At 39.4% G+C, this 15,300-nt stretch overlaps 2 protein-coding genes across 2 annotated transcripts; both read left to right on the forward strand.

Moving 5' to 3' along the window:
* Window positions 1-1,280: 1,280 nt before the first annotated feature.
* Window positions 1,281-12,241, forward strand: LOC145481033 (malonyl-CoA decarboxylase, mitochondrial-like). Its single transcript, XM_081459415.1, has 14 exons — window positions 1,281-1,684; window positions 2,418-2,514; window positions 3,314-3,484; window positions 4,310-4,357; window positions 4,800-4,895; window positions 5,684-5,824; window positions 6,323-6,475; window positions 7,150-7,314; window positions 8,096-8,195; window positions 8,519-8,677; window positions 8,998-9,095; window positions 9,570-9,652; window positions 10,197-10,243; window positions 10,503-12,241. The coding sequence occupies exons 1-14, from the start codon at window positions 1,653-1,655 to the stop codon at window positions 10,700-10,702; spliced, it is 1,590 nt and encodes a 529-aa protein (XP_081315541.1). The 5' UTR covers window positions 1,281-1,652; the 3' UTR covers window positions 10,703-12,241.
* An 82-nt stretch (window positions 12,242-12,323) lies between these two features.
* LOC145481034 (somatostatin receptor type 4-like) lies at window positions 12,324-15,272 on the forward strand. The gene is made up of 2 exons (XM_081459416.1): window positions 12,324-12,652; window positions 13,391-15,272. Exon 2 carries the CDS (start codon window positions 13,468-13,470, stop codon window positions 14,644-14,646), a length of 1,179 nt encoding a protein of 392 aa, XP_081315542.1. The 5' UTR covers window positions 12,324-12,652; window positions 13,391-13,467; the 3' UTR covers window positions 14,647-15,272.
* The last annotated feature ends 28 nt before the right edge of the window (window positions 15,273-15,300 follow it).

Raw genomic sequence — 15,300 nt, forward strand, 5'->3', positions numbered from 1 at the left:
TGGAAAATATCGCGTTTTCTCCAACAAAAAAGGGAGAAATCACCTGATTATCAACATTGAAAGTGGGGGGAGGGGAGAACTTGCTTCGTGTCCCAACCCTTTTGTCTGGGATTATAGTTCACTTGCCGTCCGTCCAGCCGTTCGAACGAGTACCGTAAGGAATGTTTACGCGTGAGAGGTGACATATTTGCCGATGCATTTTTGTGGTAGAATCGGCAAAGTTCTTCTTCAACTCATGTAGAACCAAGTGGTCTTAACATATCTTGGAACAAGTAAATTGACTATCGTTATTCAAATTATCCGTTCACTTGCCGTGCGTTCAGCCGTTCGAACGGATACCGAGAGGTCACATATTTGCCGATGCATTTTTGTGGTTGAATCGGCAGAGTTCTTCTTTTAACGACGCTTTTATAGTCGAGAAAGTAAAATTGGCGATGTACTTACCTCTTTTTACGTGACGCGTGATCGGTGAAAAAATTCTCCGTGATGCGTGATTTAATAGAAAAATTCAGCGTGATGCGCGATTGGTACCCCACCTTTGCCACGCTCATATAAGGGTAGCTTAGTTACTTTGCTCTGATGAAAGGCGGACACTTGAAACATTAACTAATTAACTGGTCACGACGGTTAAATATTTATCTTTATCAACTTTAAGTTGATGATTAGCTAAGTGTTTCTGTTGCCCGCCGACGCGACACAGCCCTACAGAATCTAAAAAAAATCAGTGCATAATGACTTCTGCTTGAATCCCCTTGATCACTAGCGGGAAGGCCAGTCAGTCACAATGCTGTAAAACTTGGTGCCTTTCATTTATATATTTTTTTAATAATTCCCTCAAAGACCTAACATTTTAAACCAGAAATGTGCACAAACCAATTACGTGCTTCAGGGAAAAAAAATTGTTCAGAATTATGGCCCCAGTTGTCCAAAGGCTAACCACCGGATAAATCACTAACCAGCGGAAATCTAACCTTGCTATCAGCTGGATAGTGATTTATCTGGTGGATAGCTTTATTCACCTTTCAAACTGAACCCGGACCAGGGCCAGACCAAAATGGCTCAAAAACGACTGTTTGTGTGTTTGGCTCGTAAACACACATGCCCCATATGACGTATTTGGGTCTATTTGTAAGGCAAAACCACGAGCAACTCAAAAATTGATTATAGGGCTGGGGAAAATAGGGGTTCCAGGCTAGTAGAAACAGGGGCAGACTTAGGAGGGATGTACTGGTTGGCGAACCATCCCCCTTTTGGAGAAGCAAAAAAACCTAAAAAAAAAAAAAAAAGAAAAAAGAAAAAGATTGTTAAGAAAAATAACACCAGACACTCTGGTCAGGTACATGTATCTCATTGTAATTTCTACTTTGTGACGTTGCTGGTATCTTTGGTGTAACAGTTTTCAGTAAGATTCCAATTTCTCAAATTGCAACATTTTGTTGGCACGCCCCATTGATTCTGCAGCCCCAAGGTACCAGTGGCCTGATTCTCAGGGCCGCAGGCGACCCCTGAATCGCCAAAGTACCAGCCACCCCTTTGAAAATCCGCCTCGGACACATTGCTTTCGCATAAACGGTTTAGTTCTGTTCTGGTGATACACCGCGGACCACTCGCGGACGTTATAATTTTGTTGACACGGAGAAAGAGGAAGTGACATGAAATCACTGAGGAGTTTGCCTGCCTTGAGGTAAGTAAGTAACGTTTTTTAACGTTAAAATTTATACTAGCACTCAAATAAGAGGGTTATAGCTTGGTATTTGTTAATTTTAGTGATACAGTACTGCTGTTGAAAGATTTAATCTTTTAATTCATTTTTAAATAACCCTGCATGAGTTTTTCTTTCCGAAATTTGAAGCCCATCGTGAGTATTACTGAATTCGACCATTTTGAATCAGATTTCTTCTGGATTTAAGTGTTAAAAACAGCCAGAGCACGACGAATGTTTGTCTTTTGTTTCCAGCAACACAGTCTTCGCTCATTTCTATGAAAACTTTAAACTTACAATAAAATTTATAACGGTTAACTTGCCTGCAGTATAATGCTGGTGAACTTATCTATTAGATCTATTTTTTTTATTGGCAACCAGCTCTATGAAATAATTATTCTGTACTAGGAGTATTCCTACTCCCCATTGATGAGATGCTAGCCCCTGAAGAGTTACTCCTCAGGGCATGGCATTAAATTCACTGCAACCCATTTATACACCTGGGTGAAGAGAGGTATTCTGTACTGTGAGAGTAAAGTGTCTTGTCCAGAAAAAACAACCCAATAACCCCAGCCAGGGTTTGCAGTTCCCAGACAACTTGATCTAGTTGCCAGCAAGCTAACATTACACCACCGGGTCTCCACACAAATTAATTAATTGTATGCATTAATTTAATTATTAGTTCAATTTTTTTGTATTTTTTTAATGTTTACAGATTCTTTCCACAATTGAAAGGTTTCAATCGAGAGATTATTTGCAAAAAGTGTGTTTGGCATCAGAGACCTCAAAAGCGTGCATCCTCGAGCATTGTGGTAATTTAATCTATTTTGATACTAAATGTTCTGAAAATCACGGTTCAAAAGGAAGACCTCTGGAGCTCTGGATCCTCAATTTATTTTTTTCAGGTCCACTGAGTCCTGTATGAACATATTAATTAATAAGTCTAGCAAATGATAAAAGTAAATTACAATATTTAGAGAAGACGTCATGTCAGCCTTAGGGAGGGAGGGAGACATAGGTGGAAAGTGAGAGTTTCCACCACTGTACCATTCCTTGGAGGTTAGAGGCAATACATTTTTATGCAGCCACAAGAAGCTTTACCCTTTATTCATAACACAGTATTTTTTAGGCTTTAAAACTCTGGAGCTCTAACTTCCTTTAGGACTCTTAGGAACTCTTATTTTACACAGCTGTCTCTTAAATATGAGTTAAAGAGTTTGAATTTTGGTGTTTCGATGACATTCACAATTTCTTTGGTGATTGACAAAACCCTGTAAGCCTTAAATCCAAACAGTGTCAGAGGATGCAAAAATGAGAATGAATGACAGGGAGTTGTGTTGAAATTCTGACTAACAGTGATGTATTAGGACCTTCAGAAATTGTAACATGACAAGGTTTTAAATTCATACAAGGGATATACATAACTCCCTTAACAAGGCCACATTGTAAGCTGTTGCTGCTTCTGCAGGATTTCCCAGACATATTGAGAGTGTATGCAAGTTTGACAAGGAATACTACACTTGATATCATTAACAGAGATTATGGGACTTCAGAGTTGGTGTTCCACTGGCAATATTGGCTTAATAGTTTTCAATTGATTTTTCTTGTCAGGTTCACAATGTAGAATCAAGGTGGCTACGTCTGTTACTGAAGATGGCTGATCACAATCAGCCAAGTCTTGAAGCTGTTCCATCGCAGATAAGAATGACTCAAATACGTGATATGTTAAGTAAAGCGGCAAGGATGAGAAGAACTGATTCTGCTGGTGACCTTATGCCAAATGTAGGCTGTTTACATTATTTTAATTTATATCTTCTCCATGGAACACCAGAGTTGTACTCAGAGGAGAATATCACCCTGAGATCTTGACAGTGCTGACTAAGCCCAGTGACTGCAGGCCTATACAAAAAAGATTTTTAAATGATAGCTGATATTCTCCCAATAGGTTTTAAGCTTTAACATAACATTATTCTGTTATTGAAAAAAGAGCTGTCAGTAGAAAATTTACCCAAATATCTGACTAATACATGCAAAGTATTTGACTGGTTATAATAAAGCAATCTGATTTGCTGATTTTAGTGCTTGGCCCTCTGAACTAACTTAGTCATGTAATAATATCACATTATGAAGACATGATTGATCATTGCAGTTATACACACAACTTAAGCAAATGTGAAATTAAAGCCTGAAAAAAATTCAGGCCTGAACGGGATTCAAACCCATGACCTCTGCGATACCGGTGTAGTGCTGTACCAACTGAGCTATCAAGCCAACTGGGGGCTGGTCACATTGTAAGTTCATAATATACCCGTAGATGATGAAGAATGCAAATGAATATATGAAAGATCATATATTTGAACTGTGGATAAAGGTATAAAGATATGATTGATTATCGCAGTTATACACACAACTTAAGCAGTTGTGAAATTAAAGCCTGAAAAAATTATGACTGAAAAATTATGTATAACTGCGATGATCAATCATGTCTTCATATCTTTCTCCGCATACATTTACAGCTATGTTATTGTACCATTATTGATATCAATTTTTGTACTGTAAAAGATTAATCAAGTTGAACATTGTTTTTTTTTGTTCCCTGGAAGCTAGGCTGTTGCCAAGGAAGTACGACACTTTTATAGTGGCTTATTAACTAAGGTAAGAGATATTTGATATCTGCAGGTGGAATTTTTATCTTGTAAAAAATAATGAACAGGCCATCATTTACTGTTGGTGAGTGATAAATCCCTTTTTAAATAACTTCAGAATCTGAATGTTTTTTTGCATCACTTTTAAAAACAATCACCATTCATTGCCTAGAGGTGCATATGCTCTATACCATGTGAATACAATCAATAACGAAGCAACAACAATATATTGTCTCAAGTAGTATAATACTTGTATCAGCTTAAACAACCAGCAGCTAATGTGATGCTGTGCTGATTTTATTGTCCAGCGAAATACTGAAAAGGTGTGTTTCTTGTTCAACAAAAGATCTCCAAAAGATGTCGCTAGGAAAACTGAGATTTTTTGCAAACCAGCAGAAAAAAATTACAGGACAGTGTTTTTGAACTAAAAATAAGACACTGAATTCTCATAGGCTGAAAAGTTAGCATTCTTCCTTGTTCTTGAACGAGATCTTGGTGTAGATCATGGAGAAGTTATGGAGGTAACAAGAACCCTGGCTAATGCTCAAGTAAGTGTATGTGGTGGAAATAAATAGAATTTGTATATGATGTACTTTAATTGGATATTTTAACCTGGGTGCAAGGAAAGTCAGTTGCCCAGCTTGCCCTTTGGACAAGCTGTAACTAGAATGTACAAGCCAGACAGTCACTTTCACTAGCCTAGTTAAAAATTTTCCATAGTAACACAATTAATAAATAATTAAAATCCATTAAAAAAGAAAATACAGTGTAGTATAGGTAATCGTATGAATGTGAGTGCCTTGGATTAACACTACGAGTGATATTTGAGAATTTTCTCGAGATTGCATGAGCCTTATAAGCCAGTGCAATTTGGAAAAATTAAAAATATCATGAGCAGTGTAAATCCTTAATTGCTTAATAAGCTTTCATACGTCAGTTACTCATTTATTGTATGATGTAGAAAGTTACGAACATGTACATGTTAATTTGAACTCCAGTCCAAATTCAAATTGGAAGATGAATTGGCCTGCTCTTGACAAATCACAATGAAGTAATTTCTGGGTCATATAATAAATTAAAACTTACAATAATTTGCTCTTTTACAGTTCTGATTTCTTCAAATTTTACGCAAAAAAAAAATCACTTGCTCATTGTTGGCCAAGTGAAGGATAGAATCCACAAGCCCAACTATAAAATACACCAGCCATGGGCTGTTGAACATGACTTTCTTTGCTTGCTGTTAACTTGTACTAACAATAAAATTATAAGTCAGATAGTTTAATAATACATGTGAAGTGATGCTATACATCGCAGCCATTTTATATATCTTTGTCAGGAGAATGGACTTCCAGTCATGTTACGAGCTGAGGATAAACTGCGGCAAGCTCTTGAACCTGCGCATATTCAGCTATTATCGCAGATAAGCAAGCTACCAGGAGGTGTCAAGGACATTGTCGACATGAGAAATGATCTGTTGGTAAGAGAACACTTCTGATTTACAGGTGAAGGACAAAACACTACCTGGTTGTCTCCTTCTAAGAGATTTACAAAAAGATAAGGCTTACATACATGGAAAAGAAAGACAAACTTCGGTACACAGTATTCTACTGTACAGCCTGCTAGAATTTTAAGCTGTTCCTAAATCAGTCAAACACGTGGAAATTTAATAAATATTTTTTACTGACCTGATATTCTTGGTCTACACTGAAAGCTACATAATATTATGTACAGATCCTCATTTTCCCCCTTTCTGTGCACTTTGTGCTTAGACCATAAATCGTAAGGGAAAACATCTGCTTTGTAACTTATAACTTACGGACCTCAAACTTGGTCAGTAAGAGGTACAGATGTGTCTTTTATGACTTCTCAACTTTAATAAATAAATTATAAATAATTCATTGATTAACAGGCCATTACAATGAATCATGTAACATGTTCATGTGTTAACATGGTGACTATTATTTGATGATACAAGGAAGGATTGAATGAAGAGAAGGATCCTACAGCTAGACAAGAACTCCAAGCCCTTAGTTCATCCATCAAGAATCTCTTGGCCCAGTGGTTTGCTGTTGGATTGTTGGATCTTAGACGAGTAACATGGGAATCACCTGGCAGTATTCTAGAAAAGGTAATTATGCTAACAGTCTGTTTTTTTGACAATTCAGGAGGGAGTAGTCTATCCATAGACCCTGTATTTTGTCTTGAGTTCGTCAAGATCACAAGGTTAGCAAAATATTAACCCAGCGCACAGGATATGAACAAGCAAAAACACAAAGGGGTGGGGCTCATAGTGCTCTTGCACTTCAAGGAAAATATTTCATAGCAGACTTAGAGTAAGGAGGCAGAATGATATTTAAGGCTTGCACAGTCCAGTCCAGTCCAATGCAAGGGTTTTGCACATTAAGCTCAAATTTTTTATTATTATGCTAATGTTCGTTGCTCAAAAAATCTCACTATTACGCTTGAAAGGAGTCACTATTATGCTCCATTATGCTCACATAAAATAGCCAATATTTCCCCGTAACACTTGATATGTTGAAGTATGAGCAATGCCTCAGCGAGATATAAATGGGTTAAACCTGTTGGCATGTGCTTTTCACTGCATAGTCAAGTGACTGGTGCCCAGATTTCTTTTGGGCTGCCCAAGGCCGCCAATCATCTTCCAGTTTTTGTCACTATCATTCTGACATAATGCTTGATTCTTTGGACTCACTAAAGTCTATTATCCTAAAAATAATGTCAGCAGCATAATATGTAAAACCCTACGAGTGCATAATCTATCTCTTTACATTTTGAACTCAGATATTGCATTACGAGGCAGTACATTCAATGTATGGCTGGGATGACCTAAAGCGGCGGTTAGCTCCAGACAGAAGATGTTACATATACACCCATCGCTCCATGCCTGGTGAGCCTGTGGTAGTGTTACACACTGCACTGGAGTACGAGATCGCAGATAATATTCAGGTACGTTGTCATGACAGCAGACACTTTCTGATCTTCCATAGCTGAGGCCTTAGAAATAAGGATCATTGCTAGCAAATCCCGAACTTTGTCCTGGTTTCAGTGGTACATGTAGGAAGTGTCTAGCACATCACCCAGTGAGCTAAGCTGGCAGTTGAACCCTGACACTTCGATCCAGAAATCAACAAGCTAATCAGTTAGGCTAGAGGGTATCAGAGGTTTGATTGGGATCCTGTTCCTCATGCAAATTTTAACCAAATTCATGCGTCTGACTCACATGTACCGCACTTATAGTTGCTTTTAACAGTGGTTTTTTTGTAAATTCGCAAATCACTTCTCTTAGCCCCTGGAGGGTGGGGGGGGGGGGGTGGGGGGGGTGGGAAGACTCCCATATGAAAAAGACGGGCGTGCTTGTCATAAAATTTGAAAAGAGCACTCCCATCCTTTTTATATGTGAGTCCCCCCACCGGGCTCATAGTTGCTTTCCATGCATCACAATAATTTTTGACTTCAGTACATAATATATCAAAGACGAAAGACTGCGTTTGACCGCATTTTCAAACACTGAGAAAAGATTTGGAAATACGACGCGTAGCGGAGTATATTTGACGAACTCTGAGGTGTTTGGAAATGTGGTCAAACACTGTCTTGAGTGTTTGATTTGTCTTCTCAATTGCAAAACTAAAACTAAGGAGAAAATGGAGAAGTGTCATGCATAAACCCTTTCCCTCGCCATGCATTAGTAGTTGACCAAAAAATTGTCTTTTGATCTGTTTGAATTCAGGTTATACTGAGCGAGCCTGAAGTTGATAGAGATGAGTGTGAGTATGAGCTGGAGAAAAGAACCACTGCCGTGTTTTATTCCATCACTTCTACACAGAAAGGTACACATCTCAACATTTCAAAGAATAGCTGTTAGAAATCTGAAATAAGAATTTTAGGTTTTGAAGACAAACTTCAAGTCGTGTTTCTTTTGGTATACAACATTCACACAGTAATCAGTACTATCAGCGAATGCCCAACAGTGAGAAAACCAATATTAGATTTCTGTACATGTATAGACCTTTTTATGTTCTAATGGAGGCCATCTTGAGAGGGAGGGAACACGCGTCCAAGTTATCTCTGCACGTCAAAAATTCAGTTCTGGGAAGTTTTGGCCAAACTGATAGTAATTTTAAGAGTGAATTAATCCCAATTTTTGTTGCAGGACTAAGCGGCGTGGATCTTGGTAATTTTCTTATAAAGCATGTGGTGGAGGAGTTACGTCACGAGTTCCCGAACATCACACAGTATTCAACTCTGTCTCCTATTCCTGGCTTTAGACAATGGCTTCGACTCCAGCTTACCCTCGCCCTGGAAAAGCAAGGTAAGGTAACACTTGCATCCTATGCGTGATAAAGGATTTTAAGTCAACTGTAAAACTCGGTCTTTGTTTTCTTTACCTCAGTGATTTAGAAAACCGCCCAAAGAAAATAACGAACAACTTTTCTGTGTCTCTATCGAGGTATAGGAATATTATTTTCAGTTCTCTTAAGGCTGTTTTCTAATAAACAATTTCGTTTTTACTCGAGATTTCATTTGGAGGCAAAACACTACCTGCATTGGGAAAACTTGCTCAGATCAACATTCTCTCTTGATTCATTGTCTTGGAGACCATTGAATATGTTTTCTTTTTCTGTTTGGTAGCAAAGGGTATTCCCCAAACTCTACTTCTGGAAGATGAACAGAAAAGAATTCTTCAAAGCCGCAAGAACACAGACTTGTCACCGCTGTCATTGTTCAAGGTCGGTGTATTGTTTACAGAACTCTGTTAGACTTGATGGTGACTAATAGCGAACTTCGCAAACAATACCAAAGGATTGACTAATGCCGGTATTGAGAATAAAGAATACCATCAGCTGTGAAGTAATACATAATCTTGATGTACAACCAAACTCTCGAAACCAAAAAAATTACAACTAAGTTAGATTTAATCTTTTCAATATCAAAATCGTAAGAATGACTTGGAGAGGGAGAGGGGTCTGGTGACACTACTGATCCCACGGCTGTCAATGGAGTCCCTCCTCAGCAACAGTAGACCCTTTCCCAGAAAATCGTGTCTACATGATTACTACAACTAGCTGAAGGAAATGAATCGCTTGTGGGTTATTACTTATCAGGCTTTTGCTGGACGTGGCAAAAAATTGCATCAATTGACCATGAGGTATCCTCCTTCCAAAAAAATATCACTTGTTCATTTTCTTTCTTTTTTTTCTCAGGACCTTTTAGGGACCAGTGATTGGCATGTTGACCCAAGTCTAGCTGACTGTATGAAGAGCCCGCTGATGCGCTTATGTACCAAGTACGTGATATGTTTTGTGCACCGTGTAAATGGCGTACATGCATCTGGGAGAGGGGGTGAGGAAGGTAGCAGCACATTGGCGAGGGTCACACGCCCCAGGATACACCCTGTCTATTAAGAAATCAGGGGAAGCGCATCTAGCTGTAGGGGTTTTACGTCTCACATATGTTTCAGCAGTGGAGAATTCCTTTGAAAAGAGAGATGAGCTTCTCGGAATGAAGCTTAAAATGATTGCTTCAAAAACTTAGGAGGGGGAAGCTTATATCCGGAGGGGGCTTATAACCGCAATTCTTTCTTTTTAATATCTGCCTTTAAATTGGCCTATAACCGGAAGGGCTTGTAATCGGAAATTTACGGTTCTAGATCATCAGAGAGTGTTTTCGCGTTTCGTTTAAGTGGCCATGTTAGTTTTCTCAAAAACAGAGCTGGTCCTTTCTTTGGAGCCAGATACGTTATTCTTCAATGTGTGGTGTTCATTACATGAATATTTTACGTAAATATTTTAGCGACGTGAACTAACTGTTCCCCACTCTTAACCCTGTAGGTATCTGTACACAGAGAAGCGAAGAGGATTTGTTATGGATCCTGTTGGTAAGAGATTTTTCCCAGACAAATACTACGTCGTGTAAGGAATATACCACCCACGTGCCACCCTCTTTTGTTCCCAGGTTTGCCTGGCTGTGGTCATCAACTACTTATTTCTCCTTATAAATTCAATTCATTTTCAAGTAAATTGGGTACGAGAATTGACGACGTGATCACCAACTATTTATGTTTGTGAAGCAAATTCTCCCAACTGTCCCTGACTGCGAAGTCGCGGTAACGCCTTTTCTTGCCTTTTCCTTGTCAGGTAATTTTCACATAAGGAATGGTGCGTGGATGTGGAGATTAAACTGGCTTGCAGATATAAGTGCCAGAGGAATGGACAATTCCTTCGGATTAATGATGAACTATAAATACGTATTAGAAGATGTGGACAAGAACAATCAGCAATACTTGCTTAGCGGTACAGTGGCTGCCTCACCCCAGTTCCTACAGCCACTACAATAACCTTTAAAACGGCGTGACTCGATGATGAATCTTGCGTGACAGAAACGGAAATCGGGACACAAACTTGATTGCAGGATCCTCCATGAATCGTGGGACGGCAGGGCGGAAACAGAAAAGAGCCTGGTATCAAGGAGACCGTAAAATAACAGTGCGAAATAAAAAGGAATACAAAACACACGTTTCTTTTTGTAATAAGTCAAAGAATTTTCTAGAGTTATGCCTAAGAATTATCGTTACTTTCGTCAGATTATTCAACTCATCAATCTGGTAGTGAATCGTTTCCCCTCGTCGATGAAAGTGGATGCCGTTAAATACTACTAATTAGAGAGATTTTTAGTGACATCCTATCGAGGAAGCCATTCCGAAAGAAAGGAAATCATTTATGCGATAAAAGACAAATATTAAAAACCAATTACTAGTATTCATGCTAGTTTTCACGCACCGCCACAACGAACCAAATGAACAAGGGTGTCTTTACAGCTATATTAGAGTCGCAAACTGAAGAAATTCTCTCTGGTTCAATTTGGGAAACGATTTCTTTTCTTGTTCGAACATTTCCTATTGCGAGGCAATACCTTTATGGCCGCTGTTAAGTTTTTCTGTCTAACAATCAGATTATGAGCTCGAGATTTTCATCACTAAAGAAATCGAGAGCGACTAATCTGATTGTTTTAGTATAAATCTACTAGATGTTCAAAACTCCATCTAAATCCCCTTTAGACACTGCGAAAACGCAAAGAAGTGACCTTCATTTTGTTAACAACCGCACACTGCTAGAATACTCGGTACAACGCACAACGGAATAGATAGATAGTGGCATAGCCAATAAGAAAACGGCAATCGTGATAGACAGGTTATAGACTTACACTAATGCGTAGCTATAACTGCAAGTGGCCATCATTTTGCGGTTGACTAGCAAAAAGCATTAGTGAAATGCTGCTTCGATCGCCGCGGAAACTCTTGAAGAAAATCATTTTAATTCTCATAGAACATTTGTCGGCAAAGAAGTCGCCCGGTGCGAACGAATAATATCGTCGCCGTTTACCTTGGAACGCATATCATTTGAAAACTTACCTACACATGCAGCGCCCTATGCCCGTCTTTATATTATCAGAGCGCTTCTGCAAGCCATTTACAATCGGCGATTTTCGTTTGATCGACGGTCTAAAATCAAGGCAGAACATAGGCGTAAAACCAACAGTATTTTCGATCAGATTTTTAATTCACACCATAATCAACTTGCTTTTGATTACGGGTAATAATGTGTAACTTGCGTAACAGTAGCCTTTTACTTTGTAATGAATGGCTGAAATCGAAGTAAAACAAAACGTGCAAGAGGCCACGTAAATGGTTTTTATTACATGCAACTGACACGTACTAAAACTTTTGTTTAGCTTATCAAATCAAAACGAGTATAACTGATCGAGCCCCGGGGCATGGACTGTATGGAGGGGCATCGAGGGGGATTTAGAAGCACGAGACGTGCTGATGTCGGCATAACCGTGAGATCCATGATTGTCAATGAATAGGCTGATTTCCCCCCAAAAAATAAATACGATGGCGAAACTCAAGAAGCTTAAGGGATATTCTTTTGTACAAACTGGGATTCAGTTACGTGAACTTAAAACTTAGTTCGAGAGTGATCGGGAATAATTTTTCAAAAAATTTGCATATTTATCAATTACTTTATCTCCTTCGGCAAAATCAGCTAAACGACCTGACTCCTCAGGGAGGGCTATTTCCGGTAATGTATCTTCTTTAATTGTCAGTGACTCGCTTTCAATTTTGAACCAACTGACGAGTAACATATATAAGCAAACAGAAGAATAGTTGATCAGATAAAACTGATCATTTGAAGAAAGATTCCTGTAGCCCGATTTGCAAAGAAATTTAACAGTTTGTCGACAATCAACGAAGCACAGCAAGGAAAAACAAACATCAGAATCAGAGGTAAGTAACCTGTATTCAGAGAACTATTTGTTATACATTTTAGAATTATTTAGCAACCGCTCTACAGGCCTAAAGTCCTATTTCGTCATCAGCTTAGGTCTTGAGGGACTGGTCCGAGAGAGTGAAGCGCAAGGCATCTAAATGTCGTGCCTTTGCATATCATCGAGAAGGCGAAGAGCGTGCGATCACATCATATTTCAACGCGTTTTCTTGAGCTCTCATGTCTAACTATTACTGTAACTTTTCGAAATAGCTTCTTATTGTTGCAAAAGGGAACTCGATTTAATATTCCCCCAGAATTCAATCAATTAGTATGTACCACACAAGTGAATAGTGCTTTCCACCCATTCTGATCGGCTAGTTCGGAGGTGAATAGCAAGTACTATTCACATCCAATTCGGTGAATAATTTGTAAATTATGGGTGCTTGCCATTCAACCAGAAAAATCTGGGAACGTCGGTTGTAAGTCAAATGGAACATCAACTCACTCCTCCTTCGGAACGACCGAAATTTCCTCACCATTTGCTGAATTCCCCAATTAACGGAAGCAACAATGGCAAACAATAACATCTCACTCGATTTGCTTGCCGAGTTTTGGAAATTCAAAGATCATCCCAGCTACTTGTAACAAATGATACCTAATGGTAAGCACCCTTGTATCATGGTGATGGGCCTCTTGGCTTGTATGCAGACTGAACTCTTACCTTACCTCATATACATCTTCTACTTAACCCACAGAAAAATAAAAGCTAGAAAGTTTAAGACTGCGAAACGCCTGAAGGCATCGTCGTGATCAACAGGCTTCTTCACGAAGCATGAATAATTCTACAACCTTCACTCTTTACCAAAGCAGCTCAACAGCACCAGGGATCACCGCCTTTACACAAATCGCCTATTCAATAATCGCAACAGTTGCGTTTTTCGGCAACATTCTGGTTATTTCAATCTTCCTCCGTGATAGAAAGCTTTTAAAGAAGTCTTACAACATGCTTATTCTCTCCCTGGCCATAGCGGACGTGTTGACTGCCATTCTGCTCATCACAAATCCAGCTTTTGTTCTTGGTGACGCGTTTCCTTATCCGAGCAATCACGTGCTGGCCAACATCTTCTGCCGAGTGGTATGGAGCCGTGTATTTCTCTTCCAGCTGGTCATTTTCTCGGCATACATCTGCTTAGCGCTGACGATTGAGCGGTGGTACGCTGTGATAAAACCTTTCCGATATGGCGGAATCTTTAACAAGAAACGAACTCTCGCTTACATTTTCAGCGCTTGGGTGTGGTCGCTAATATTATGCGGTAGCACTTTCTTCGAGGTCCTGTACGTTCCCTCAAATGCGCCAACCCGACGATGCAAGTGGCAGTTCTTCTGGGGTAAACAGCCTGTCCGTGCTATTGTGGGCATCATTCAAGTCTTGCTAAAAATGGCGCTTCCAAACTTCAGTATGCTGGCACTATATGCTCACATGCTTTACAAGACAAACAAGTCTACTTCGGCCTCAGCTGAAAGCAGAGCCAAAATGCGCGGGAAAATGACGCGTACGGTTGGTGCCGCGTGCCTTGTGCTTATTTTGTGTTTAGCGCCAAGTCAGACCAATTACGCGTTGGCAATGGCGGGAAAAGTGCGGATGGACACCAAACTACACCACGCCCTTTCTCTTTTGGTCTTCATAAGCAGTTGTGTGAATCCGTTCATTTACGGGCTAAGCAACAGAAATTACCGTGTCGGATTTCAAAGATTACTGTGTCAGAAATGCAACAGGGCGATACAAAGTACAAGAAAGCTAATGAACAGAAAGATTCGATCCGAGATCGATAAGTCAGAGGAAGGTTCATACCTGGAAGAACACAGAATTGGAGGAAGTACCGACAGATATAGACTGGAAGAGTGTCATACACGAGCCATTACTAATGGCTGGGAAAACAAAAGCAATATTGTGGATAGATATCTTCCTTGTTCTCTTGACTATTCGCTCACTAGACATTATAGTGTGTAGCATCACCGTCTATTTTTATGATCCTTGCAGTATTCTGGCGACACATAAGGGTGAATCTAAATACAAATGACGATTAGCAAAATCTCGATTTATTATTCAAGTTCTTCGATTTATTACTCAAGTTTTTCAGCTAAGGACACCCGCGAAGGTCTACGGTAACCCTAACTGTGTTATGCTCTCTAGCGGGGACAGAAGTTATAGGAGTACAACAAACAGCTGGCCCTAGTTGTTCGAAGGCTGGATAACTCTATCCACCGGATAAATCGCTATCCAGAGGATAGCGTTTTTTGTTTCGTTTACACTTATCCATTGAATAGCGATTTATCATCTTTGATTGTTTATAGTAGATTTTTAACTTTTAGTACATTTAAGAGGGCCACAAATTTATTAGTTGATAAACTATTACGTGTCACCCTCGATAAATAAAGTTTTGATTGATTGATTGATTGATCGATCGATCGATCGATCGATTGATTGATAGCGTTATCCAGCCTTCGAACAATTGGGGCCAGGTCCTCTGGAGTACAAACACCATGGGATACCGCGCGGTTTTTTTCTTTTTATTGCTGTAGTTGTTGTTGTCCTTGTATTCTACAGAGTGGAGTTGTACTTTAGTACTACCAAAGTAACGCAACGCTGCCCGTGGGCATGACT

Source organism: Orbicella franksi, chromosome 3 (genome assembly GCF_964199315.1).
Source record: "Orbicella franksi chromosome 3, jaOrbFran1.1, whole genome shotgun sequence".
Lineage (NCBI taxonomy): Eukaryota > Metazoa > Cnidaria > Anthozoa > Scleractinia > Merulinidae > Orbicella > Orbicella franksi.

Coding starts and splice junctions, on each gene's coding strand:
- LOC145481034 (XM_081459416.1), top strand. CDS start 13,468: ATGAATAATTCTACAACCTTCACTCTTTACCAAAGCAGCTCAACAGCA.
- LOC145481033 (XM_081459415.1), top strand. CDS start 1,653: ATGAAATCACTGAGGAGTTTGCCTGCCTTGAG. Junction 5,825..6,322: donor ACATGAGAAATGATCTGTTG/GTAAGAGAACAC, acceptor TGATGATACAAG/GAAGGATTGAATGAAGAGAA. Junction 9,096..9,569: donor CACCGCTGTCATTGTTCAAG/GTCGGTGTATTG, acceptor TTTTTTTCTCAG/GACCTTTTAGGGACCAGTGA.